At 38.7% G+C, this 27,158-nt stretch overlaps 4 protein-coding genes and 1 long non-coding RNA gene across 6 annotated transcripts; 3 read left to right on the top strand and 2 right to left on the bottom strand.

Annotated features, from left to right (window-relative positions):
* Nucleotides 1–2,525: 2,525 nt before the first annotated feature.
* Nucleotides 2,526–7,072, bottom strand: LOC110833326 (putative RNA/DNA demethylase ALKBH6). 2 transcript variants are annotated; one of them, XM_022071258.2, is made up of 5 exons: nt 6,868–7,072; nt 5,864–6,040; nt 4,905–5,009; nt 3,654–3,770; nt 2,526–3,141 (listed from the first exon to the last, which is right to left on the bottom strand). In XM_022071258.2, exons 1-5 carry the CDS (start codon nt 6,892–6,894, stop codon nt 2,890–2,892), a joined length of 678 nt encoding a protein of 225 aa, XP_021926950.1. In that variant the 5' UTR covers nt 6,895–7,072; the 3' UTR covers nt 2,526–2,889. The 2 variants fall into 2 exon arrangements, with proteins under 2 accessions (XP_021926950.1, XP_087204412.1); XM_087348286.1 differs by having other exon boundaries at nt 6,825–6,878.
* Nucleotides 7,073–7,103: 31 nt separating this feature from the next.
* LOC147873927 (uncharacterized) lies at nt 7,104–10,826 on the top strand. Its single transcript, XR_015535013.1, has 2 exons — nt 7,104–7,179; nt 8,859–10,826. It is a non-coding gene; the product is annotated as an uncharacterized LOC147873927 (long non-coding RNA).
* LOC110833315 (uncharacterized) lies at nt 8,132–11,936 on the bottom strand. Its single transcript, XM_022071229.2, has 3 exons — nt 11,232–11,936; nt 10,978–11,136; nt 8,132–10,416 (listed from the first exon to the last, which is right to left on the bottom strand). The coding sequence occupies exons 1-3, from the start codon at nt 11,367–11,369 to the stop codon at nt 8,869–8,871; spliced, it is 1,845 nt and encodes a 614-aa protein (XP_021926921.1). The 5' UTR covers nt 11,370–11,936; the 3' UTR covers nt 8,132–8,868.
* Nucleotides 11,937–12,203: 267 nt separating this feature from the next.
* Pex3 (peroxisomal biogenesis factor 3) lies at nt 12,204–14,315 on the top strand. Its single transcript, XM_022071250.2, has one exon. The coding sequence runs from the start codon at nt 12,347–12,349 to the stop codon at nt 13,493–13,495; it is 1,149 nt and encodes a 382-aa protein (XP_021926942.1). The 5' UTR covers nt 12,204–12,346; the 3' UTR covers nt 13,496–14,315.
* A 901-nt stretch (nt 14,316–15,216) lies between these two features.
* IleRS-m (Isoleucyl-tRNA synthetase, mitochondrial) lies at nt 15,217–27,028 on the top strand (the record flags this gene model as incomplete). The annotated part of the gene is made up of 17 exons (XM_087348146.1): nt 15,217–15,330; nt 17,066–17,188; nt 17,735–17,882; nt 18,910–19,058; nt 19,154–19,203; nt 20,117–20,439; nt 21,090–21,259; nt 21,785–22,021; nt 22,295–22,470; nt 22,640–22,778; nt 22,898–23,058; nt 23,453–23,596; nt 24,241–24,448; nt 24,999–25,105; nt 25,217–25,362; nt 25,955–26,139; nt 26,686–27,028. Coding segments are annotated over 17 exons (2,805 nt in total), but the record flags the coding sequence as incomplete, so codon positions are not given.
* Between the last annotated feature and the right edge of the window lie 130 nt (nt 27,029–27,158).

A 27,158-nucleotide genomic window follows, 5' to 3' on the forward strand; every position in this document is an offset into this window, starting at 1 on the left:
TTTGCAACAAGTTAGATGAATATATTTATTTTGTACAGTCTATACACAAACGTTTTAAGTTTATTGGTGTTGTAAAAATTATATAATATTAAAACATTTATATATATATATATATATATATTTAATCAAACACAAACATGACGCATATAAGATACAAGTTAGATGAAGTTAGGACAGGATATGTTAGGTTAGGATAGGTTAGGTTAGGTTAAGTTTGTTTAGTGGATTTTGTTATATTAGGTAACGTTTTGAAAATCTTCATCATGTTTGGGCACTTATGGCCACATCTCGTCACGCCGTTATAGTACGTCACGCCTAGTCCCGCTTTGTCACTAATAGATTTAATATATATATATAATTGAAGACAATGGAGTGGACAACAGCAGCGGTAATGATGAATCGAGTGATGTCAGAAAGCGATGGTCTTTGAGGCGTGGAATAATTGGGAGAGGACCTAAGAGTTGTGAAGAAGATAAATTATCTAATACTCTCTGCAGCGTTAATTTTTCTAGTGATCTGTAGTGAAATCTACTTGTCTATGTTATATACCTTCGTGATACTTTGTTTTGAGTGTACTGTACGCGGCCTGCCGCCATTCCTTCCAGAAAACTTCTGGTAAGTGACTCGCTCCGAGGTTCCAATTCACAAAGTTCAGCGCCCAAAAACGCTGGAACGCAGTACAACTGCAAACAGCTGCCTGTCTGTTGAGTGCAAATATCTGACGCGACGTCGTATGCTACGCTGATCGGATTAAACTGTCGCTTGTAGGGAATTCCTTTCCGTGAATGGGGAAAAATAACACGATCACAAAGGACTGTAGAATAATAGAAAATTAGGTAATAAAGACGTTGTTGGTGCTTTATCACTGCCACCTGGACAATGCAAGTGGCTTGTGCGACAGTGTTTTGGGTTGAAAACGAGACTTTTTCCAAAAGAGGATTAAAGCTGCTGTATAATTCTCCCATAATTCGGCGCGTGGGGGAATAATGGATTTAAGAAACCGAGCCCTGTCTGAAAAGCCGAAGTTGGCAAATGCGATTTTAACTCTCTAAGTAATATCTTAATAGCAGAAAACGAATAGTAGAAATGAAATCTCCAAATTCCAATTGGAATTCACAATCAATTTGTGGGGGATGTGGAACGTACAGTTCCTGTGGTCCTCGTCCTTTCCATTTTTGTGTCAAGTCAATGTTACCCTGGGTTCGTGAACCCTGTTCCTGCAATCTTCACGCCGAGATGAAGAATTTCTGCCAGGCGTCATTTATCCATCACACTTAGTTTCCGAACTACAAAAGCATTATCACAGGAACTAGAGTCCAGGACAAATTTTCGTTCCTGTAAACAAACAACTTTTGTCCCGGCGATGTTCTTTTATCGCGCTTACTTTCCTAGGGAGAATATGTATTAGAAAGTAGGTATTATCATTTCGAAGTCAGGAGTCGATGTAGCGGTTTATTGTAGGTCGAGTTTTTAACATTAACTGTCCAAACCCATTTTTCGTAAAATATTTACGTAAGTTGATTTGCGTTCAAAAATGTATTAATATTGTTCAGGTCACACAGTTTAGATTCTGGCTCGATAGAGCCACGGTGGTCTAGCGGTTAGAACACTGGCCTTGTAATCCTGGGGTCTCGGGTGCCCGAATTTATAACTTGTGTTGGGCAAGGCCGTGGTCTAGGCAACACGGAGTTTTCCTCCGTGGCATCCCAACAATTACTCCATTCACACACAGAAGAAGGCAATGGCAAACCACTTCTGGATCATCTGCCAAGAACGTATATGAACAGGTCCCAGTCCGAGAAAAGGATGGAAGGATCCTGTTCATATGGACCTGTCGTCAGACAGAACACTAAATAAATAATAAATAAGATGAAGGGGCAATAGATGAATTCTTGACAGATGGAGCACTGTATAAGCTTCGAGTAGCTAAAATATAATTTGCTCGCAGTTCAAGTTTATCGCGATATAGTGCATACATTATAGAATCTGGGTCGTTTGAACGAGATATTCCTAAAGCATGAGTTAACTTGATTTCCAAGCGTTTTATCATCTGTTTCAAGTTACCAGTTTTCTTCTGCATTCACGTCAATTTCCACCGGGGCTCAGGTTTTAGGTAAAAGCAAAAAAAAAAAAAAAAAATTCACCGGGACTCGAACCCACGACAGATTTTTCGTGGTTGTGGGCTCTGTTCCTGTACTCTCCTCATCCGAGCAAACAAAACTTGCCTTGGGGGTCGTTCTTCTACTGCGCTTCGTTCCTGAGCCATAGGGACCAACCTGACCGGGAGGCGTACTCAGGACGATGGTGATGGAGGCAGCAAGCACCTCTGAAATGGTGCACGGTGAATTAACTAAAAGAAAAGCCATCTTCATACTTGCCACCATAAGAACGTGAGATCTCACCAAGTTCAGCGTCCTCTGCCACGAAGACAAAATTTTTCTTCTTGCCAAAAGAATTTCCAAATTTAATCACGAATCACATTTCTCTTCTTCAAACATTTTCAAATGAGTTATTATAAATCTGCATTTCCATTAGAAGGTTCTTTATTCATCGAATAATGACTACAGATATTAATCCAGTTTCATCCTAATCTTAATTATTAATGTCTGAAAACATATAATAACTCCGTTTATTAATGGTGTTCAGGGCCAGTGCTCTTTTTAATCTCCGTCCTAAGACATTTTCTGATCTTACAGTGCTGCTGTCCTCTTTGGTTTCATTGGGTGACGTCACGTCAGAATAACTAAGGGAACATTTTGCTATGGTTTCTACCAAAAAGAATTATTTGCCGGAGCAACACCGTGTCGGACAGTCTCCGTGGCCGTCGAGCACAGACGTCCGCACCTCACAACTTTTTTCACAAGGTGACAGTAGGCGTGGCATTCTACATCATCTGCCCACTTGTATACACAGTTTGGTAGTGCGCGGGACATGGCGCACAGTGAGCGAGATGCGCGCGGTCCGTTGTAGCTCTGCGCCGCTTGCGTACCGGCCACTACACAGTTCCAGGTTTGCCTCTGAACCGTTCACGATGTCATTCTCCACCTCCGCGATGCCGTGCAGGTATCCGACGTACATGTCATCCTCCAACACCACCAAACTGCGCCTTTCCAGTAGCAGCGATGCCACCCTCAAATCGTCCTGCAACAGGGAACGTTCCATTTTAGAATATGGTTCACCTGCGATTTAAACTGCTCACGGTGGTAAAGATGTCAATTAAAAGTGTTTGTGAGGATGTATCACCTCCCTCTTCAGGGTTGATACACCTGCTGATGAAATAGCCACCTGCCAATACATTGTGGGGAGAGTGGTGTAGTTAATTCATTCGATTAATTCTTTACTTCGATTGAAATTATAAAAAAATGTAACCCCCAAAGTGGGAGACTGTCTCTCAAACAACTTCAAAAAATATTAAAGCCTTTGGTGTTGAAATCGTATGGCTCAAAATTATATAAACTAAATTTTTTTTAAAAGTATTATAAATGTTTTCTGACATGTTGATCATAAAAAGTGAAATTTTCCTACATAAAAGATGGGTGCAGGGCAAAGATCGCCCTAATGATGGAAGCAGCAAGCACCTCTGAAATGTGCAACGTCGCAGAAGACGACAGTCGTCTTCAGTAAAATCTTGGTTCACAACGTGAGAAACTCACCGCTGATTGCATATCCACTCTGTCTGACTGGCAAGGGACGTAGAAGTTCAGCACAGCGTGAGATCCACAGCTGATGGTAGTCACAGTTGGATAAAACAGTGGTCCATCCAGATGCGGCTGCAATAGAACACGGAAGTGGTTACTCTGACATAAACCAGAATAGATCAGTCAATAAAGTGGTTAGAAGCTGGATGGCCAGTGTTCAATTCCTGCTAAGAACTCTGGAGCGCACGAGATCTTTGCTGCAATTTAAGTGGCTTGACTCCATCTTACTTTTTCAGCTGCTGAAGACATTTTCTAAGTAGGATCTGAGGTTTTAATGGCGGTAAGTCTTAAGACGGCTGTCTTCTGGGTTGTTGTTGCGCCTTGTAGTCTGGTACAAGTTTACATATGTTGCTGCCTCCATCATCAGGGTGAACTTCTACCACACTACACAGTGCAACAACCCAGAAGACAACCATCTTAAGACATTTTCTACCTTTTATGGAACTCTAAGGTTCATTCTTCTTCTTCTTCTATGGCTCTCCGGTCCGTATTCGGTCCATGGCCTCCTCAATTCTCCTCTTCTGTTAGGTCCGTCTGTCCGAGGCTTCGATTGAGGTTTCGAAACATCTTCCTCTTTACGGCGCAAGGTTGTTAGCCTTGCAACCAACCCCCAACCTGGAGGACCAGGGTACCTATCTTAGTCTGACCTCTTCCCCTCGACCAATCTGGCTAGGGAGGCCCTACCAGTAGCTACGCTACCGCCAACATAGCTCTTGGGGACTCTAGGGTTCATTACCATGTTCAAATGAGTTTGATACTAGACACTGTATTTTTATTCTACCCTGTGTATCCAGACCAGCTGAGGGGCCCACCGAGCTTCCTATCCAAACAGGTATCAGGGGTCCTTTCTCCTGGGGGTAAAGCACACAGCATGGGCGTGATGCTGACCACTCACTCCCATGTGCCCCTCCGTAGTGTGTAGTAGGACATCATTACTTTACCATTTCTTAAGGTCCATTTTATATTATCCTCCCATCTATACCAAGATCTCCCAAGTTGTTTCTTCGTTCAAGTCTTCAACTAAAATTATGTGCTTAGCTCATCCAGACGGTCTCTTGACCTAGAATTTTGAAACTTTTATATGATTTTTTTTATCTTACTACATTTGAGTAATAATTGTTAAGCTCCTTTTATGTATTTTTGTATAGTTTCTCAGCTGCTTTATCAGTTTTACCTCTAAACACGTGGTATGCACGACTAACTTACCATGATGCCTTGACCGGGCAAGTACTCGTTCACTAAGACATGATTTGGCTGTTTCCCGCCAAACAAACCGAGCTTGCCGATCTTGTCCGTAAACACCAACAGCCACTGCAGAGAGAAAGAAAACCATTTAGTTCAAATACCAATCTGAAGAAAGCTCGCAAACAGCAAGCATCAGTCCATTCATATTTTACTGATGCTGTACCAAATGATGAGGTTATATAATATTTAAGGAGAAATTACAGTATGTGCTCCACTGAGCTCCGTAGATTTTTATTTAACAAATAAGACAAAAGAGGAATTGTACCATCTTTTCTTTGACGATTGGGCCGTATTTTAGTCGTATTCGCTTAATGAAATTTGCGTAGCGTGACAATATGAGAAGGCAGTAAGATTAGTATCTGAAGTGGCTACAGCTGTTTAATAGTCAGGGACTTTTTTGGCGGTAGACAACTGTACAATTTTTGAGTTCTGTTTCATAAAATAAGAATTAAATTTAAAACAAGTCACTAAGAATAAAAGAAATAAGGGAGTATGAAATATGTAGGCCTTTTTTATTTGCCCCTAGTCACTAATTTATATTACATTAGAAATTTACTCTCATATCTGAGTAGTGACATTTTTCTTTCTATAAAAGAATCACTGGTCATGCCTAAGAGTTACCCACCATCATCATGTCCAATGTTCTAACCTCCAACCAGAGACCAGATATCCTGCCCGAGGTTTTTTGAGGTTTTCCTCAGTCCCTCTAGACATGCCAGAATAGTACCATGATTTATGCCATGACCACTTATTTCCATGTCATTTCCAATAATTCATTGTTCATTAATTACCCCATTATTCAGTGCTATAGGCCGTCAGCCTGAGCCACTGACAGCATCATTACATAATTAAAAATGAAAATTCCTTCTATTTATCTTGACATAATCTCTGCAGTTAACGTCAAGAAATGAGTGCATTACCTCAGGTAACTTTTCTGCTATCATGCCCTTTGGATGAGGAATTCCTCCCCAGTTCTGCAATCGACGATGTGAAAGCTGTGTCCATTTTGGCTTCGGGGCCGAGTTGACATGTTCAATTATCCGTTTCTCCTCATCCAGTGTTATAAAATCTGGTATATAATACACTGTTGGTGGTGCCTATCAAATGTAAAATATTTTGAATTCATGTATTTACATTTCACAAGCCCTTCTTCATAGTACAAGCCAAGGATGTGGAACACATCATAATACAAATACTGATTATGGTCTGGATTCTTGTGTCATGTGTTATTTTGGCTGTATTCCAACATTTTGCAGGAATATCCTGCTTCCCAAGTAAGATTTGAGGCTTTCACAACATTGAGTCTGAAGATAGCTGTCTTCTGGGATGTTGCGCTGCGTAGTCTGGAGGCTGTAAGGCCCTCTGAAACGTTGGTAAACTTCTACCACACTACACGGTGCAATAACCCAAAAGACAGTCATCTTCATCCTGCTTCGTTTCTAAAGACTCGCGTGAGGCGTGTTAGGTAGTGGATGGTTTATAGAAGCTTAAGAGAAACATCAGGCCAGGGGGATTGGTCTATTAATCATGGTACAACAACCCAGAAAACCACAGCCAACATGAGTTTATTGGAAACATCTGGAGAACACAAATTTTGTGACAAGTCTTGATGGACAATGTCAAATGGTTCTGATCTAAAAATGCTCAAGTAAACAGTCATCATGTTGCACAGATGTTCCAGTATATGTAAAACAGCAAAGTGAAAACGAATAATTTTGAACGTTTTCTCCCGTGTAAGTAAATGTTTGAATTCCACTGACAGATAAATTCAGTTCGGGAGAGGTTATGTTGGATTAAGCATACACAATTTTCTAGTATAGAGGATCATCTAGATATGTGTTAAAGACCTCATATACACGGTCATCATATTGTAATACTCACCTTTTTAACAAAGAAAAACAGCTGCATTTTTTATTCATCTTACCTTGACAAGATAATCTTCCAAGTGCATTTTACAGGAACCTGACAAAATAGATTACTGATGTATAAAAGTAAAAGATTATAAAGGTACTATCCCTTTCATTACGAAATTACTGCATGTGTTAATATTTAGCAGCACGGATTTTCAAAATTCGATCCGCTGGAAATTTACGCCACACGTATTTCCTGTATTTTGGTTTATGTTTTCAGCCCTGCCGGAATTTAGAGCATCTACACTAATGCCAAACTAAAAAAAAGTTGACAGTGCAACCACGGTTCCGGAGAATCTGACGTTAATACGTCTCTGTAATATAATGTAATAATTCTTATATAAGATAAGTACTTGTGATATTCTAAAACGTTTACACCAGCACAAAATTATCTAGTCTTGTCGGTCCATATTTACACATTGTTGATATGGATCTTACACGTTTTCGTTTCACTTTTTTGCCGAATGACCCTTCCGTATAGACGTTTTTACGTCGAAAAAGTATCATATTAAGCCAAAAACTTATATCTTTTAAAAAATACAAATTGCATATGAACGCTCAATCGGAAGAAAATAGGACGATAAAATGTTTAACTCTAAAACACAGTTTTGTAATACTTTTCTTTGTTCTTAATTGCAATAACCTTTTTATTTACATAATATCTGCACAACTTCCAAGAATATAAAAAATACTCTATAACCTGCCATCATTTTGCAAGCTTCCACTTGATTCCTCTTAATAATTGCATCTAACCCAGTTCACTTTATCTGCCTTACTTAATCCTTATGCTAACTTGATGTGTTGTACCCAACAATAACTCATACAAACCAGTGTCATTTTTTGAGTCAAATTCAGTCTCTCATCTCAGTCGAGTACCTTCTCTTACTTAAGCAGCAATGACACTCAAAATCTTAAACTGCCTACCCTGCATTCCTTTTAAGATATCAGCTCCAGCACTAAACATCCACAAACTAATTCCTTATCTTACTAACTCACTGTCTACATCATTTAGCCACTTTAAACATTAAAATAATGTATAATTTCCAAAAGTATTGGGGGGGGGGGGGGGTTCTTAGTGCACAACACTGAGAAGACAAATTCACACACATCAATCTAACAGTTACACAAAAATTTACTGTCCATGAAAGCAGGCATAGACACCCATTCACGAATCAATTTTTTGCAACTTTTATCATTCTGAATTTACTCTTAAACTTATTATTTCTTTTGGTTTCTCTTGGATTTGTCATCTTACATTCATATACACAAAGCAGTAAATTACAAAGCAATCTTATGTATTTGTTTATATTAATGTATGGAAATTCAACATTGCCAAACACATCAGCTTCAAACCACAAACAGGAATGAAACATTTGATATCCAAACAAGAATAACATTTTAATGCAAGAATAACTGTATCAAAACATTGCTTTTAAATTTTTCACTTTTCACAAGAGAGAATAAGATAAAATACAAAAAATTAAGCCATACCTGAAACAGAGATGCAGTATGTAGGCAGGAGAAAAAAAAATTGTGAGCACCTTCTTAACAGCTAACAAACTAAAACAATACGATCCATCTGATTTCAAACAGTAACCCCTATTTTTACAGTCCAATGTGACTTACACAATTTCTTTCCGATACATTAGTTTCAGGCCAACCTGAGCACTGAGGAATAAAGCTACATTTTAGTGTATGGTTAGGGTTCTCAGTTGAATACTGTTTCATCTTGGGGTCTTCATCAAACCGGCTTTTCATCTAACATGCTACTTATTGGCAGTGTCTTTATCACGTTCTTTCTCGTGTTTCTCAGTGTTCAAGCAGTCTTTACACTACTGCATGTGTTCAATATTTGTAAATATTTCTAATTAATGCAGGAAATAAGCTTTAGACTGTTTCAAACATAAACTACTCTATGAGTAGTACTCATATGCTGTAATATCAATTCAATTAATTGCTTAATAGCATAGTTCCTTCTCTTCTCATAACCTTCATTTACTGACAGGAGGGTCCCACTATTCTGATGCTTCCACCACAGCAAGCTGCATGTCATCAATATCAACCTCTTCTACTATGAGAGTTGCCTCATCTTGATCCACCGCCTCACCTTGATGGTGTCGTTCAAGATGCCTCTTCAGATTTCCTTTCTGTGTAAATGTCTGCGGACAGAATGAACATGTGAATGGCCGTTCCCCTGTATGCACCATTAAGTGCTGCTTCAGTTCATGTGCCACAAAGAATGCCTTGGAACACAGCTCACAGTGATATGGACGTTCATTGGTGTGAATTCGTCGCAGATGGTCTCTCAATTCTGATGGCTTCCTGAATGACTTTGAGCAATACTGGCAAGCACGTGGACGCCCACCACCATGCCCCGCACGATGGAGCTCCATCTCTGTCCGTTCAGAAAACTTCCTATGACACACATCACAGGAATAGGGCTTAGATCCCCCTGCATGTGTCTTTTCATGCCGTTGCTTGTTTGCCCACTGGTTAAATGACATAGAACAGAAGGAACAAGTATAAGGACGTTCACCTGTATGTATTCGTTCATGCACCACAAGTCCACTCAGCTGATGAAAAGCCTTGGAACAAACAGAACACATGAATGGGCGTTCACCAGTGTGTGATCGTGTGTGTTTCTCAAGGTCAGAAGGCCGGAAGAATCCCTTACCACACTGTTCACATCGGTAGGGAGACTCTCCACGGTGCTGTTGCTCATGGTTACGAAGGGCATACATCTGCGTGAACGAGCGTGAACACAAACTACAAAGGAATGGTCGTTCACCTGTGTGAACTCGCTCATGATTGCGTAACATTGCTGGTATCTTGAACACCTTACCACATGTTGAACAGGGATACTTCCTTGCCGCTCCCCACCGAACACGTTTTTGTTTCTGAGATGACTTTTCAGATTCTGAGCACTCTTCAATTTTCACATCTGGCTCTTGTACTTCCTTAGTTGCATCTACATCACCTGGCTCCTGTTCACGTTTAGTGTTCGCTTCTTGCTGACAGGTGTCCCAGTGTTTGTCCAGAGAACTGAGTGTAGAGAACACCCTGATGCATCCTGTGCACTTGTATCGTCGCCGCAGACCTGACATTGCAGACGTCAACTGATCAGGTCCTTCACTTTTAAAAGGTTTCAGAGTGTATGTTGTCCCAGACAGTTTCTCTAACTCCACAAGGCAACCCACCTCAAGGTCTGTGCCAATTTCCAACAGTCTGTCACTGTCTGTTCCTTCTTTCTTGACTGTGGACATACCATTTGATTCTTTACTTGATGATATATGTAGTATCAGGCCTTGCTCTTCATCATGTACATTCACCTCTTCACTGTTTCCACCACTGTCCTCCTGTGTACTACCTGTGTCAACTGCATCAATGACTTCTTGAAACTCACCACAAATTACAGTCACTGTTTCCACAGAATCATCAGCAAACTGCAATTCTTCCAAGCAGTTCAATTCAATAACACTTTTATCATCCTCTGGCAGCACCCCTTGAACTGCTGCCACTTCAAGAATACCCAGAGTCTCTTTCTCCTCATCTTGTTCTGGAACCTAAAATGCAAACACTTCATGAAACAAAATGTGAAAAATTGTTCCTGAAACTGATTCCTACAAGTGATTCAGAATCTATGACCACAAATAAATCATCAACAAGTCTAGAATCTTGAAGATACACTACCACACATTTAGCAACATTCACATAACTAAAAGAATAGCTTTTATCTCGCTCCTACTCTACAGAACAATTTACCTCAACAAAAAATTCCCAGCCATTACAAATATTTGTAAGCAATAGTTGTTATGCTTTCTTGTGTAATTATTTTTGCAGTAATAATGTAGTTGTCTGTAAATTACTGCCATACTGTGTTTGTGCTATGATGTGTTCTACAGCCTTGGCTTGGGCCTATGAAGGATCTATGGAATGTAAATAAATTCTATTCTCATTAACTCAATAACTTCAACACACAAGTAACTGATTACTGTCTTCATCAACAATCTATTATTGCTGGCAAATGTAACTCTCCTGACAAAAATGTTTAGAGGCAACTAACTTCTCTGTACCATCATTTGTAAGGTGACTAATGAAAATCGTGCAAGATTGTGCATACAGACCTCAGATGTGGATGTAATTTGTGAATTGTCCTTACTGGCTGTGCACTGCATCAATGTCATGTGTGTGTTCATACACGTCTCTCTGAACTCGTAAAATCGACTGACCAAATTCATACAATGAGCACAGATAAGTTTAGGCAGAAAATCTTCAGGTGTCACCTGCAAAGATGTTATACTGTATGACCATGCAACAACAAATTTGCCTAAATCAGGTACACGTACTTAATATGTAAACTGTACTGAACTGCACTTACCGTTAGAGATACACAAACCATAATTTTCAGTGACAAGGGAATTCCTTCACAAAACTGTTGATCAAATATTGACAAATTTTCGCCACTATCTGACAAACACAGACGACACCTTTTCTGCACATTATGTACAATGCACATTATTCACGGTCGTATTGTTAATTTATGGGTGCTTATTTCTAAATAATTGAATATTTACAAAACTCAGACATTTTTATCCAGACATTTATAAACAAAAGCGACAAATACACCCCACGTATCCCAGTTTAGCCAACAACTATATAACCTAACCTATGAACCTGAAACAATTTTTGTAGAACTTTGTGAAAATGGAATGTGTATGTATGCATTTTAACGTATCTTAAAAAACATTTACGATAAGAATATAATCACACCCGTGTTGTATCCAGTCCTTCACTAGAAAATAAAAAAATTTCCACTGTGGGAATTTTCTTCTTGTTGATAATCTTTGCAGCAGGTTGGCAAACAACCGCGTCGATGATCTGTGATTACTTGCTCTTGCTGACTAAGCTGCAGTGTGTTTGCACGTATAATATTTAATGTTTAGCGAGTGACTTGCAAATTACGGTATTTTCAACAAAGTATGAGTTTAGACAAGAGTTCAGCTGCTTCAGTTGACCCACAGCTTCAGAATTTCATTGAAGCTGAAACTCAAAAGCAAAGGTTTCAGGTATGAAGGATTACTCAATTAAGGCATAACATTAATTTGATTTACGCTTTTACAATTAATGTTTTGCAAAAACTGCAAACCTGATGGCATTCTAAGCAATGTGGTATTTTTTTCCAGTTTCTTGTCCATGGTTTGACAGACACATGTTGGGAGCTGTGTGTTGATAAACCATCCTCGAGACTCGATAATAGAACTGAGAATTGCCTAAGTAATTGTGTAGAACGATTCATTGACACAACCAATTTCATTGTTAATCGGTTAGAGAAAACTCATCATTTTGCAGCAGTGTCGTCAGATGTATCATTTGAATAAACTAAATAGACAGCCCAGCATAGGTTATAACTTGTATAAGTAATAGGTGTTTCGTGAGTAAATAATTTGTAAAGTTGTCAAAGCAACCGACAATGGTGCCAATATCGTAACAGCAATGTTTACAAGAATTCGAGGTTTCCTGTACCGTCACAAACGGAAATTTGTTATAGGTGGAATTTTAATTGGAGGTGCAGTTTTAGCATCTCAGTATGCACAAAAGAAACTTCGTGAATGGCAAGAAAGAGAAACAAAAGAATTCCTTGAACAGACACGTCGGCGGCATCACTTTGAAAGTACAGAACGAACTTGTAACCAAACGATACTTTCCCTGACACCAACTGTTAGGGAGGCAGTAATTAAATTCTTAGATACTGAGGACTTGGTGATCAGACTGCGAAGTAGTCCGACTGATAAAGTGTCGCTATGGGAAGAGCTGAAGATCCTGGCCTTTACACGTGCATCTGTGCTGGTGTATGCTGAAGCCATGTTGGTGGTTACACTGCGCATCCAGCTCAATCTTATTGGTGGTTACATGTATCAGGACTCAACTAGCGAGGCAGAAGGCCATGGGACAAGGGCTCTACACATCAGCAGTGAATTGCAACACAATTATTTGTCATTCTGCCACCATTTTGTTAATGATGGCATACGTGAGTTGTGTGCTCTTGTAGAAGAGAAGGTTCGCCTCATAGTGGAGGGAACATCATTGAAACAGAAATTGAATCTCCAGGACACTGAGCAGCTGTTCTGGGCCATACAGGCAGCTGTAACTGGAGACATCAGCGACCCTATCAAATGTCTTAACCAATACTTCCTGCCACCAGACCGTCTTGCTGCAGCCGACTGTGACACTCTGCAGAAAATGGTCTCAGAGACAACTGATCTGCTGGAGAGTGATGAAATTATATCATTGACATCATCATGTGTGAGCCAAGGATTCTCATTGATGGTTGATCGAATCTCTGATTATTATGGACCAGCAGCAGACAGAACAGCTCTAAACATGAATGCTGGACCATCAGGCCTGCAAAACAAGACCCAGATGTCAAACAGTGGTTTAGAATGTAGCAATGGTCTTACCAACTTTATCCATCCTAATAATGTGGCAATGCCTATGGCCAAACTGATACCCATTGTAAATGGATTAGTCCAGCATCATACAGGGCATGGAGCTGGTCCTGATCCATGGATTCAGCAACTGATACTTGATGACAAACTTAAACTCCTGGGAGCAAATGTGTATGAAGCATTCTGTAACAAATGACAATCTGCATTTATCCTCTCCCAAGGTCTTTGACAATTGTGATCTAAATATGAGGCTGCTTAGCAATGACATAATTAATATTACATTTGGTTTGTGGTCTGATTTGTGTTTCAGTTACATGATTAGATTTCAAAATAATGAAAGTGATAAGTACTATTTGGTATTAGAAGTTGATTTTAGGTAACTTGGAAGTTTCAAAGCAACTGCATGTTACATGAAAAAGAAATTATGGTCCTTACACAAATTTTGAATTGTGTAAATTTATGGTTGCTGCACTGTTGGTGATGAAGTAACTTGGCCGTGAAATATCAGTGGTCATTTATGTCTCCTAACTGTATCATGTTATGCAGTTATTGTTAAAGCATTTATTCTAAATTATTCTTGAGAAGCAAATGTAAATAGTAAGTTGTATATACTAACAACAGATTTTCATGACATGATAGGTATAGATATAGTATGACAGTGATGTATAAGCTTAGCCAATATTTCTGAATATTTCAAACTTTTTAAATTTATACTGTGAAAAGGGAAATGTTCTAATTTTGTGTTTTTGTTGTTGCCATCTATACTTTTACTTGTTCAGATCATACAAATATCATTAGTCTGTTCTGGTTTTGTGTTATAACATTGGAACCTTGAAGGTGTATGTAACTAACTGCTGCTGTGAAGATTAGCCACTTTTTTATTGCTTTGTAAGATTTATGATGGTGAACTGAAATTTTCTGGTGAGAGGAATAACTCTGGAACAGTGCATATGAATGTATGTAAGTTTGCAGGACACTAAATTAGTATTGTTATCAATAAAATAAATTGCTATGAATTAATGTTTTTTAAACTTTTGCTTTTTTAACCCAAAATAGACAGTTGCTGGCATGAACTGGAAGTACCCTCTGTCCTGTTCTGAAACTCCCTCAATGTGTGTTCTTCCCGTAATTGAGAGACCAAGTTTCACATCCATACACCCATACAGAGACAAATTTATGGTTTCATATATTTACATTTTTAGGTAGCAGATGGGAAGAAAATTTCATGTATCAAAAATTTTCTCAGTTTAATTTGCTCTTGTCTTTGATTGCAGTATGATTTATTACTGTCATTTTTGAATATTTGAGTTTGCCACATTTTCAAATGACTGGTAAGCTGTGCTAGTGTAATAATTTTGTTCCACATATTTAATTTTATGTGTTTACTTCTAGACCAGTATAGTTAGTAATCACTAATATGGATTCTGTGTCTCTGTTTATGGTATTTATTCTTTTGCCTATTAAATTGGCATCAGAATAGACTGCATGCTGATGTGGTTACTTCATTTCCAGTCATGAAATTCTGCATGCTGTTTTCTCCTGTCAGTTCCTTTCTTAGGTTCAAATATTTTCCTCAAGTACACAACGGGGAATTGAAGAATTTACATAAAGTTGTCCTGTGATTTATGCTGCTTTCTTACTGTAGTTGGCTTCATTGTATCAAACATGTTCATGATTTTTCACATAGCAGACATAAGACACAGCCAGACAAACTTTTAGTATAAGTTTAATTCAGAGTGATATTACAGTACAGGATGGTGGATTATAAACAGGAAACACATTTGTTTCTACTTGAAGTATTGGTAATGTGTAACTGACGTGAGAATTACCATTGCCTACTGTGGTGAATATTTTTTTCACAGGAACACACAATATCAGAATAGCATGGCAAAAACAGAGTGCAGCTCTTCACAGTGATGTGTGTTGGAACCTTTTGATGTCCTCCTTACTGAGGAACAGGGCTATGTGGCATTCCACTGCACATTCTTACTGGAGCAGGAGTTTTTGGTAATATCCAGTGTTGTTGATGTAGTAAGTCATTTTGAAGTCACATCTCTCATCCCTATTGTAATTCCTGACTGTACCTGCTAAGATTCTTTCCTTTTCTAAGTGGCTCTGTTTTTATTTTGTTTCCCTCCCTCACCCTCTTGTGGAGGAACAGGAATTAAAATTGCAGTCACTGCCTCTACAGTCATTCGATTGCTCCTTTCTCCTTCTGAGATGCTTATACATTATGTGGGTTGTATGTTGATCACATTTGTTGTCCCTTAATTTCATATACTACTTCCCAAACAAGTATTTTTAACCCTTTAAAGCTAAGTGGTAACTATATGTACCAGCTGCTGTAACAAACAGTAACTCTGCATTTTATATTTTTGGATTTCATGTGATTCTTCTTATAAACAATATTAATCAGTTGATCATAGTAGTGAAATCACAGCAATAAATGTAAGTATATTATATATTTGCTACTAATGATATGTATCCGAATCAAAATAGGGACAGCGGTTTTTAAATATTGGGTTGATACGTTTGGAAATCAATAATTTTATGCAGACTTTTATGACACTGGTTTAAAAAAACGCAAATAACCTAACCTATAAGTTAACCGTAGTTAAATTAATCCTATGGCACCTACATCAATTTTACATTGGATTATCAAGAAAGGTAAATTTCAGAGTTGGGTAATTGTTTCCAAAATCGTAATGACCACAAATTACGTACATTATAATGACCATGTTGCAACACTTCGTTTCGCATTTGATGCACGTAATTTATTCAGTTATAATTATTGGTGTAGGTGTCTTAGAATGACAAATTTACTTTTTAAATACCCTGATGCAAATGTAGTTTCATGCTGATTAAGTTGGTAGATGGATTCAACGCAAATATCTTGCAATATGATTGGCTGTAAATAATTATACCTTGGGTCTATTTACTTTCTAATGCTCAATGTAGGGAAATTACATTTTCAATTGTCAGGAGCCCTGAATGGTAAAAGATGGCAGTGCGTCTAAGGTGGTGCGAATTTGAATTTCATGTTCGGCTTGTGAAAGGATATTACCGAAGTTCAAGAACAATTTATACTTCCTGTAGTTCATCATACTGTGCCCAAGGAAGGCCTGAAAGAAAGCATAAGAAATATACAAATACAGTAGCTCTACCACGGACTGATTTTCCTTTACGTTTGGATTCGCAGAAGAGAATAGATCGAGATATTTATTTATACGAGGTTCTTTAAAAGTTTTATTGTGGCATCCGAGGATAAATTAAACTTGCTGCCAACTCACTTTTCAAATCGTTTGACTTGTCATTAGGCTCTAGTTCCTTGTAGATTGGATTCAAATAATACGAACAGAGGTTAGGAGTTAACAAGTAAACGGATGAATAGATGTATATCTCCCATTCTGTCACGTTTTCTAGCGTCGCATCATAGTCAGAAGGCTGTGTTACCTTAATTTGACTTAATTTAATTATGTTATATTAGTAAAGTTATTCTGTAGTATGTTCGAGAAATTCATACAGATGCAACGCCTTAAAAACGAAATTATTCCCCTGAAGTACTAGCTGGTATGATAAATTTTTCTTGGGCTACCAGCCATGTAAGGTGGCTTTATGAAGAAAACATTGTTTTTAAATTTTTTGTTTAATGTTTTTAACTGAAGCATATTTTGCCATTTTAAAATGTTTGTTTCCTGTTTATTATTTCTTGTTCATTCCCTTTTGAGTGTGGCACCTTGACACAGTTTCAGTGCTTTCTTTTCAGAAATGTGAATTTTCTACTTTATATACTTGGCAGAGGAAACATGTCAAAGGGCCAGAATTCATTCTGCATGATGGCCCACCCTTTGCCAATGGAAAACCTCACATGGGCCATGCAATAAATAAGGCCAGTTCTTTGTTGATATTATTTGTTTACTTCCTCATTTACTGTAGAATTTATTATTATCAGTGTAACAGGCAAGAGTGATATTTCAAAATAATTTTAATTAATCCTTTAAGATTGATTTTGAGGATGAATTCTATCTTTTACTCAACTGTCTGGGTGGATATTGTGTAAGGGCAAGTAATGACATTGAATGATTAATAATAACTTTGAATTCCTCAGATCAGAGTATTTTATTAATCCACATTAACATATTCTTCTCCTTCTTTGTCTTAATGGAATATGTAATTTAATGCCTACAGCAGCCTTAATGTATTATATCATCATCTTCTGGCTATGTAATTAATGCTTTCTTTCACCATCTTCTATGCTCGTGCTGTACGATGATCTCTCTACTATAATTGAGTTTGCTAAATGATTTTTCAGTATGACCTGAGTTGTTTTATAACTCTGTTTACATGAACATTTGGCAGTTGTCTTGTGCTCGAATAATTTTAGTGGGATATATTTCTGTTATGTGAAATGTGACTTGCTGAATCTTTGCTACAGATCTTGAAAGATATTATCACTCGCCACAAATTGCTTCAAGGCTGTCAGATCCATTATGTCCCTGGATGGGACTGTCATGGCCTCCCTATTGAACTTAAAGCTTTGGGTGGGCAAACCAATTTGTCACCAGTCACCATTCGGAAGAAAGGTTTGTGTTAGTAATGTAGATTTTAAGTAATTTTCATGTAGAAGAATATTAGTGCTGGTACAAGGAAGTATACTTTGTTGGCTCTTCTGTTCCATTACTTTTCTTTCATAGTGCAAAAGTGTTAAAAAATATCTGCATTGTGGAAAGAGAAATGTGTGTTCATAGTGAACAATTTGAGATTGACGGAATGGAGGAATTTCTCGACCAGCCAATTAACTGTCATTTTCTCAACTATCTGTGAGATTGGTTCATATTTGACCCAGAATTTTCATTGTTTCTCTGTTTTCATTGCTGTGAACCTGTCATTAAAGCTTCTTCCTGCAGGGATGAAACTAGGGGGAGGGGGGAAGTAACCCAAGAAGACTGTTAGATAAGAAACAGTTAAGACAGTTTATGCATATGTTGTAATGAATATTCTGGGTCAAATATGAATAACTTACGTGCTCACATCTTAAGTCTTATGCCTCTAGTTAAGGTTTATTCAACACGTTGTCTGTCTTGACAGTGCTGTAAGAGTTCTTCTTTGAGGTGGTGAAACCTGTGTGATGGCTGGCACATGGGAACTGAGCCATGATGGGGCCTGATTTTCTCCACAAATTATATATGTTTGTCATGGGTATAGGAAAGGAAAGGCATATTGAAATTCTGCACTGTAACCAGCTGGTCTGAAATGGTTGTCACAAAAATCTAGCTCTTTAGTCCTAGGCCACCAGGCCATTGGAGTTAATTAAATAATTATGGCTGCCTCTTCTCTTCTTCTTCTTCCGTTTCTTGACCGTTACTTCGGTCTTCCGGTGCCTAATATTTTCTTCCATTCTTCTCTATTTTCCCATCCTTCCAGAGGTAGTTTCCACTCTATCATGGTTCTTATAATTCTGTCGTTCCATCCTGGTCTCAGTCTCCCTCTCTTCCTTCTCTCTTTTCGTTGCCATTTCATAGTCTTCTTTGATAACCTTTCCTCCTGTCTGCCTCTTTTTAACCTTATAAAACATCATACTGAAATAAGTTGTGACTTATTGTTACTTAGCCGAGCAGTTTGCTAGAGAAGCTATCGGTGGCCAGGAAGAAGCATTCCGTTCATGGGGTGTCATGGCTGACTGGGACAAATGTTATTTCACGTTTGATAAGGATTATGTGAAGAACCTGTGGCAGCAGTTTTATGCACTGTATGAAATGGTATGTGTAGCTTCGTTCCTGATTAATATGCTTTCATACTTATTACATATGCGGTGTGAACCCCCTACTAATTGCTAATCTCTTCTTTTCTTCAGGGCTTAGTTTTTCGAGATGTAAAGCCTGTGTTCTGGTCACCATCTTCAAGGTAATAAATGATAATAAAATACTAATAAAAATGTGTAATGTAATTTGTACTACAGTGAATGGTATCTATCCCTGTTAATGTCTTCTCTATTAATGTTAATAAAATTAATACTGAGCTGTTTATAGTAAAGCTTTTGCTGTGACTGAAGTTGATGAAAGACTCTCGGGTTACAAGCCACGACAGGTGGCTGAATGCTGAATAAACTATATCTTCTGCCAAAGTTTCGAGAAGAATCTCTGCTCTCATCCTCAGGGGCTGCTGTGTAACAAATCAGATCATTTGTAGTGTTCTCACTGATGGGAACTGAGTTAATGGCGGTTTCAGATTACTAAATTTTTTCATGTCCTGTTGAGCTTTCTGTGTACATACATACATAATGATTTTTGTTGTTGTCAAATCCATTTAATCCAAAAATGTTACTGTTTATGGAGTTTCAAGACTCTTTGTTTGTTTTGTTGTTGTTTTTATGTAATTTTTGTATTTTATCTTTAAGTTTTCTTTTCCGAACTCCGTACCTACTGAGTGTGCATGCTTATGAGTGCTTGTCTACATGTTCACATGTACACGCATACACATCTTTGTACAGAAAGGGAGACACACTCATGTGTATGTGTGTAAGTTTCTGCTTTATTTATTTTCAACAAGAGTTTTAAACTGTCTATCCTATGTTATATTAAGTTTTACACAAAAATATATTTTAAACTTTTATAACAGCCTTTCTCTGTGTAAGAATAAGACTTATTCTGAGAACAGAAAAGGAATTACGTTATTGACATTCATGTCAAGAATATTCGCCCTGTCTTTTTGGTTCTCACTTGTGATCGTCAAATCTTCACCCGAATACTGCTGGAATAAGTAACAGATAATTCCTGGAAGCAAATGAACGTCTTGTTATTGTAGTCTGTGTCTACAGGACGGCCCTTGCCGAGGCCGAGCTGGAGTACAACCCAACCCACCGCAGCACTGCCGTGACAGTCCGACTCCTCATGCGAAAAGTTCCTGATCCCATCCGTTCTCTCATCCCGCAGCACGGACTGCCAGTGTTTGCTTTGATTTGGACCACTACTCCGTGGACTCTCCCTGTCAACCAGGCTGTCTGTTTCAACCCCGACCTGTCATACAGCCTCGTGTCTATTGCTGGTCACAGTGGAGAAGTGTATATTATCGCTTCGGAACTGGTGGAAATGTTGCGACAGAAGCTTTGCCGACAAATTGATGTCATTACTACTTTCCCAGGTATAACAGGTTTGAACATTCTGCCTGTGAAACTCAAAGTAACTTTGTGTTTCGGCCCAGAGGTTGACTGGCCTGACAGGTTTGTCATTTACCTCGATCTTTCTGCCTAAATTATGGTGTAGTAACTTCAGATATTAAGCATAAAAGGATTGCTGTCTTTCTGAATTCATTTTGCAATCATCAGCCAGTTCTATGCTATGTAATGCATGTAGTAGAGAAATAATTGCTAATAAACTGACAGATTAAAGTGGGAGTTGAAAGAAGTGTGCAATGCGAAGAACTGAGGAACTAATATGAAGTTTAAAATTTATTAGTTAGATGCATACTCTGTTTGGGCAAAAGAAAGAGTTTAGTTGGGAGGGGTGACATTAGTCCCATGCATGTTAACAGTTTTACTACAAATTGAATTGGAACAAGCGTCAATTCAGATTTGCATTGACACATGGGACTGAATACAGAAAATAATAAAGGTGAAACATTAAAAACAAGTTCTTACTTTTCCATAAAGTTTAGATGCCTGAAATCAGCGAGTCCTAAACCCAGTAATGGCATAACCATATCATGGTGCAGTATTGCCAACCGTCCAAACGAATCGGTTCGGCATTTATATAAAGTTTGTTGTGTTTCAGTTGTGATCTGTGTGATTGCAGGCGGTATCCTGGCAGGTGCCAGCTACGTTCATCCGTGCAGATCAGAACGGGTCCAGCCGTTTCTCCCGGCTGCACACGTCACGGCTGGAAAGGGAACTGGATTGGTGCACAGTGCCCCAGCTCATGGGCCTGAAGATTTCCTGGTGGCTCTTAAGCATTCCATTAGTATTGTAAGCATATCTACAGGTCAGAGATGAATTTTAAGACCTGTTTATGCGATTGCTGATCTGATGGTCACATAGTCTAAGATGTACCTGGTCTTCAGCTGCCTAAACCAAACCAGACATCACTGTTTGGTGATAGTATACCTGCTTTACATTCAGGATCTCATGTGTTAAGTTCTCATTTTCATCGAATATAGAGATTAGGTGGTTAACACTCCAGCTTTGTATTTGGGAGGCCCCAAGTTCAAACATGGCCTGGTAACCAGCTATGTGACTTAGTTTTTTTGTGGTTTTCTCAGTCCCACCCACGAGGTAAATATCTTAAATTAGGCCACAACCACTTTCTTCCATATCCTTATTCATTAGTCATCTTTTGAACACTGTGTAGTTCAGCTTCATTAAGTAAACCACAAATAAATAAATAAATAAGTTGTTTTGGAAACCGGTTATCTTTAGTAAGAATGTTCATCAATTTCCACAGTCTCTCCAGCAATCAGATGCTCGAATAGTAAGGTGTAATGGCCTGTGCAGGAATGTCTCGTGGATGAAGATGGCTGCTACACAGAAGCAGCTGGACCTGTTCTTCGGGGACTGCCTGTCTTATCTGAAGGCAGCCAAGCAGTGATGGATCTCTTGTCTGCAGATATTCTTCACTCAGAACAGTTGGTACACAGCTACCCATATGATTGGCGCACCAAGCAACCTGTCATTCTGCGTGCCAGCTGCCAGTGGTTTATTGACACCAATGCTGTCAAACAGAAGGCCATCGTAAGTTGAACTGATTCAGTAACATTTAGGCATTTTATTTTAAATGATAATTAATGTTATTACTAAAAACACTTTCCCATAATGTATTTTACCTTGTTATGAATTTTATGCTTAAATAGATGAACGCAAAGTTTGATGAGGTGCACAAAATCATAAAGAATGTGCTTGGAAAAAATATATGCTCCAGATTTGAGTACTCTTACCACTCTTATTTAAATCAGGGACATTTTACATATAATTTGACTTAAATGATCAGTAATAGTAACATTTCAGGAAGCTCTGAAGACAGTTAAGATTTTTCCTGAAGATGGTAGCAGTACAAAGAGTGGAGGCGGACTGGTGTCACAACTGGAACGACGGCCGTACTGGTGCATCTCTCGCCAGAGGGTGTGGGGAGTCCCAATACCAGTGCTGTACCACAAAATTTCTGGTACACCTCTGCTCAGTATGTGAGTTTTTATTCTTTCTTCTGAGTTAAAGGATGTTTAGTTCATTGATGTTTTTTTCTTCTTCATAATTTGTGCTCATCATGTGAGATTGTTAGCATTTTTATGTTGAGCAAAAGATTGTCCCTTAGTCCATGTTCAGGATTCATATCATAATTATATATTTCTTTAGGTCCTTAATTAATCATCTGTGTAATTTGGTGAATGAGCATGGTAGAGATTTCTGGTGGACTCTTCCTCTGGACAGACTCGTGCCACAGGCAGTGCTGGCGGAGCATGGTGTTGCACTAGATGAGGTGGAAAAGGGGCAAGTATGTTGGGGCAACCATTCACAAATATTTTATTGTATTAGGGACTTGTTTCTTGACTTTAACTGTGGTGTGTGAGGTCACATTATTAATACACATGTTGTTGTGTTGTTTGTCGTCAGGATATCCTGGACGTCTGGTTTGATAGTGGTTTCTCATGGTCATATGTTTTGAGTGGGGAGAAGGTTGCCGACCTTTACCTAGAGGGTCTTGACCAGTTCACTGGGTGGTTTCAGTCATCTCTTATGACTTCTGTGGCACTTCGAGGTCACGCCCCTTACAAGTATGTGTGAAATTACAGGGAGGTGGATTGATATTAAAATAATCTTTCTTAAATACTTTCTGACCTGTATACTCTGTCGAGTTATTAGCGTGAAAAGCGTATGTTTTGAAACTTCCATTCCTTCTGCTCTCATTACTAATACTGATGACCCATTGAAAGTCAGTGCAGTAACTGTACATGTTCTTTTTTAATTGATTTTAATGATTTAATTATCTTGCTCTGTCGGAGCTATGGAAAACATCAGTTGTTGTACCAGATTAAGACAGATGGCCATGGCTTTAGAAATATGATCTTCCATTTTCCATAGTGGAAGCCAGTAGCAAATATACACTATAAATATTTGAAGCAAACTGCTTGACTGCATTTTGATGAAATTATTCTCTTGTTTCTTTAGAGCAATTTTTGTTCACGGCTTTGCTGTTGATGCAGAAGGTCGCAAAATGTCAAAGTCCCTAGGAAATGTGGTGGACCCTCTGGATATTACCCATGGACGGAAAGACAAGAAGCACGGACCTGCTTATGGCATCGACACTCTTAGGTATGTAGGGTTTGAGGTTTTCACGGCGGTGAGTCTGAAGTTGGCCGTCTCCTGGGTTGTAGCACTGTGTAGTCTAGTGGAAGTTTACCAACGTTTCAGAGGCCCTTGCTGCCTCCATTACCAGGTCTCATCACCCTGGTGACTACCACACTACATGGCGCTACAACCTAGAAGACAGCCATCTTCCTTTTCTTGGGTATGATTTAGCTTCCATGGGATTGTCATTCCTGAGGCATAGTCTTCCTTAAACAATTTATACTATTCATATAAATAATGTTGCCAGCTGATAAAGAAGCAATTCTACCCACTATAAACTCGGAGATTTTCAATGGATAAACTTACAAAAGTGTTTTTCCAAGAAGAGTCTTTTTCTTAACATCAGACTTTCATTTACTAGATGTTACATTATTAATATTCCTGCTTCATATGTGGGTGACCTGGTTCAAATCTCAGCTTGGAAATTTGCTGTCCTGACTGATGTCTGTGGTTTTCCTCAGTCTTTGTAGGCTGTTCCTGGAACAGTATCTTGAACTGGGTCATGATGACCTCCTTCCACATCCCTTCTCTTTCATCATGTAGAGTCATCCGTACACACTGACAGCACCGAAGATTTGCCTGTGAGACTAAATTTTGTTATCGTGCAGGTGGTGGGTGGCGTGTCACGCTACGCAGCACTCCAGTGTACCTGTGAGTCGCACTGTGTTGGAGGCCAGTGCTGAGGCTGTCCACAAGATACGAATTGTTGTGCGCTTCTTGCTGGGAGCACTTCATGACTTTCCGTCTGATGTTAACGAGAGGTTGTATTTTCTGGATCGCTATCTGCTGCACCTGCTATATGACACAGATCAGCAAGTGAGAATCTTATGGGTTACTCTCAATATGTTTAATTGTGTTATAGGATTGTCATTCTAGGTTTATTCTGGAAGTAGGTTTCCGTTGTGTAAAAAATTTATTACTGTAAATAGATTGCACAAACTATTTACTTTCTGATGTAGTGTTCTTTTCTTCGCACACATGTTAGATATGTTTTCCCTACTGCTAAATGACTGTCCCAAGTTCAAACTCACTTCGTAACGGAGTCTCAAACTTTTCGCAGTTATCACAGTCAGCTCCAAGATCACACTGAGCTCACTGAGTGTTACAGTAAGATGGTTCATACTCCTCCTATCCAAGAGGTCCTGGATTCACATCTCGGCCGTTAGACCAGCTATTGTGATTGACGTTAAAGTTGTTGCTGAAAAATATTTTATGTTATTCACCTTAAAAAGTTCATTATTTTGAAGCTGGTTATTACACAAACTTGTATTTTTTAATTAATGTACAATATTTCTAAGCATGTGTAGTCATTCTTTGTTTCTCTCTTGTTAGAAATAATAGAAAGAAAATAATTGTCTGTCACCAGGTGAACCAGCTGTATGAAAGCTATCAGTTCAATCGTGTCTGCACCACGCTTACCAACTTCGTTACAAATGAGGTGTCTGCACTTTATTGCCATCTGACAAAGGATAGGTGAGTGATGTGATGTTAGACCTTGCACATTGCTCACTTCATATTTCAGGATTTGACATCCTCGGGCCAAAAGGGAAAATATGACAGCGTTTAATTGTTTGTGTTCATCAGGTTGTACTGTGCACCAGTAGATGCCTCGGAGAGAAGGGCTTGTCAGTTGGTGATGAGTCGCATCCTAGAAGTTTTAACTCGATCAGTTGCACCTGTGTTGCCACATCTTGCAGAGGAAGTGTACTTGTGCCATCCCTATAAGAAAGGTAAGTATCTGACGAGTGAAAGTTAAGCTGTCTGCTAGATGCCAAGGGGGTGTTTTGGGAAGATGGGAGCTCATTCTTAGCCTCAACCACATTTTATCCCTGGGGAAAGGGTCCCTGGTACCCATAGGAAAAGAAGCTTGGTGGGCCTCAGAGCTGGTCTGGTCACGAATGAGTGGAGAAAATCCCAAATTCTTGGCAGATTAAGACCAATGTGTTAATTTATATCCAGTAGACAATCCATTTCAGGAGTATAAACTACAAAGTATCCATGTTTGTTCAAACAAGGACTCTTTTTCTGAAATCTCTGTATCTGTAAAAAAGGGTAAACTAGGAGATGGAAGTACAGCTGAGATGATTATATTAAAGTTGATGCTGAGAAATTGGTTGTAACGTGAATTGGCTTAGATAAGGTCCAATTATTTTGTTTTTTAAACATGATGTCAATCTCCGTTTCTCGTTACCATCTGCAACAGTATCCTTTATTTAAGGAATACTGTACCATGTAACTGATCTGTTGGTCAGTCAGTCAGTCGGTCGGTCAATTAGTCTCGGTGTGTGCTCTAGTTGCGTCTTTGTGGTGGCATTGTTACAGGTGTTCGCCTCTTCCAGTCTGGAGTGTCAAAACCATTACCTGAATGGCACCAACCTGAGGTGGCGAGGGTTGTGAACCTGGCTCTAGAGGTGAAGCGGACACTGAACAAATTGTCTCCTGTCACCAACACTCAACAGTTGGCAGCAACTGTATTTTCGTCTGGAGAGACTCTTACTTTATTAAAGGTATGATAATGCTTACCACCAAGTCATGTTTTAAAGCTGCTTTAATCTTAATGTACTCACCTTACTATGTAAGGTCTGTGTGTCTTTTAATAACATTCAAAACCATGAAACCTTGATGTGGAATTTGTTATTTGGAGGCACCCTGATGCGCCATGTTTTTCTTTCCATTTCCCTAAGGGTTTAATACTAATGATATGCAGTGTAAAGCAACTTACTCTAGTGCATCAAAATCTGAAATCTCGCACATGTTGGAGTATATCCATAGTTTTGCTCTGTATATAAAAATAGTAAATATTTTGTTTTATATAAATTGACTAATATTTTCTAACATTTAATAGTTCCGAGTGATGTATCTAAAAGTCTGCTAACATTTTCTGGCTGTCAAAATGCCAAATGAATAATAATAAATAAAATGTTAATTCTGTCAAAAATATGAGAAGCTTGGAGTAAGGTCCCCATAGTACATCAGATCTTGGTCCAAAGTACAGACAGCAACGTATGGAATCCTGAACAGATGGTGTTTCTGACTTCGTTCTTTTTATATAGATGCTGCAGGAGGAAGAGCACAGCTGTTGGAGCCAGCTGACGGAAATTCTGCAGGTCTCGTCAGTTATGCTGGTAGAGCAGAGGAGTCCACTTAAATTTCATGTGGAGCTGAGAGAGACCTTGCAGCAGATTTGTGGCAGGTGTCGCCGCTTCACAGCGCACAGTGTTGATGAACCCTGTGATCGTTGTCAGCAGGTGTTGGACAAGTTGAGAGTGGTAGTGTGAAAGTTGTGAGGTGTTACCTCTAATTAAATCAGTGATCTTTAATGCTTTAATGTATGTAATAACTAACATCTCAGATGAAGTAACAAAAGATAACAAAATAAAAACTTCATAATTTGTACTCTATTTTTTAATATTATTCCTCATCCTTTGCTGTTTTCCTTTCAGAAATATTCTCTTATCCCATTATTTAACTCTCTTAATAGTTTGTAGAGCATTTAGTCAAAATAATATTATTCTTGACACTTCTG

This window comes from Zootermopsis nevadensis, unplaced genomic scaffold, assembly GCF_977971745.1.
Source record: "Zootermopsis nevadensis isolate Lab colony 2312 unplaced genomic scaffold, Znev_1.0 Znev_ptg000012l, whole genome shotgun sequence".
Classification (NCBI taxonomy): domain Eukaryota; kingdom Metazoa; phylum Arthropoda; class Insecta; order Blattodea; family Termopsidae; genus Zootermopsis; species Zootermopsis nevadensis.

Bases quoted from the DNA above. Each gene is read 5' to 3' on its own strand.
- LOC110833326 (XM_022071258.2), bottom strand. From the start codon at position 6,894: ATGCACTTGGAAGATTATCTTGTCAAG. The intron at 3,771-4,904 runs GTAAGTTAGTCG...GTTCTATTGCAG, and splicing joins TGCCCGGTCAAGGCATCATG to CCGCATCTGGATGGACCACT. The intron at 3,142-3,653 runs GTGAGTTTCTCA...TCCCTGTTGCAG, and splicing joins GAGTGGATATGCAATCAGCG to GACGATTTGAGGGTGGCATC.
- LOC110833315 (XM_022071229.2), bottom strand. From the start codon at position 11,369: ATGTGCATTGTACATAATGTGCAGAAAAGGTGTCGTCTGTGTTTGTCA. The intron at 11,137-11,231 runs GTAAGTGCAGTT...ACATCTTTGCAG, and splicing joins TGGTTTGTGTATCTCTAACG to GTGACACCTGAAGATTTTCT. The intron at 10,417-10,977 runs GTCTGTATGCAC...TTTGCATTTTAG, and splicing joins AAATTACATCCACATCTGAG to GTTCCAGAACAAGATGAGGA.
- Pex3 (XM_022071250.2), top strand. From the start codon at position 12,347: ATGTTTACAAGAATTCGAGGTTTCCTGTACCGTCACAAACGGAAATTT.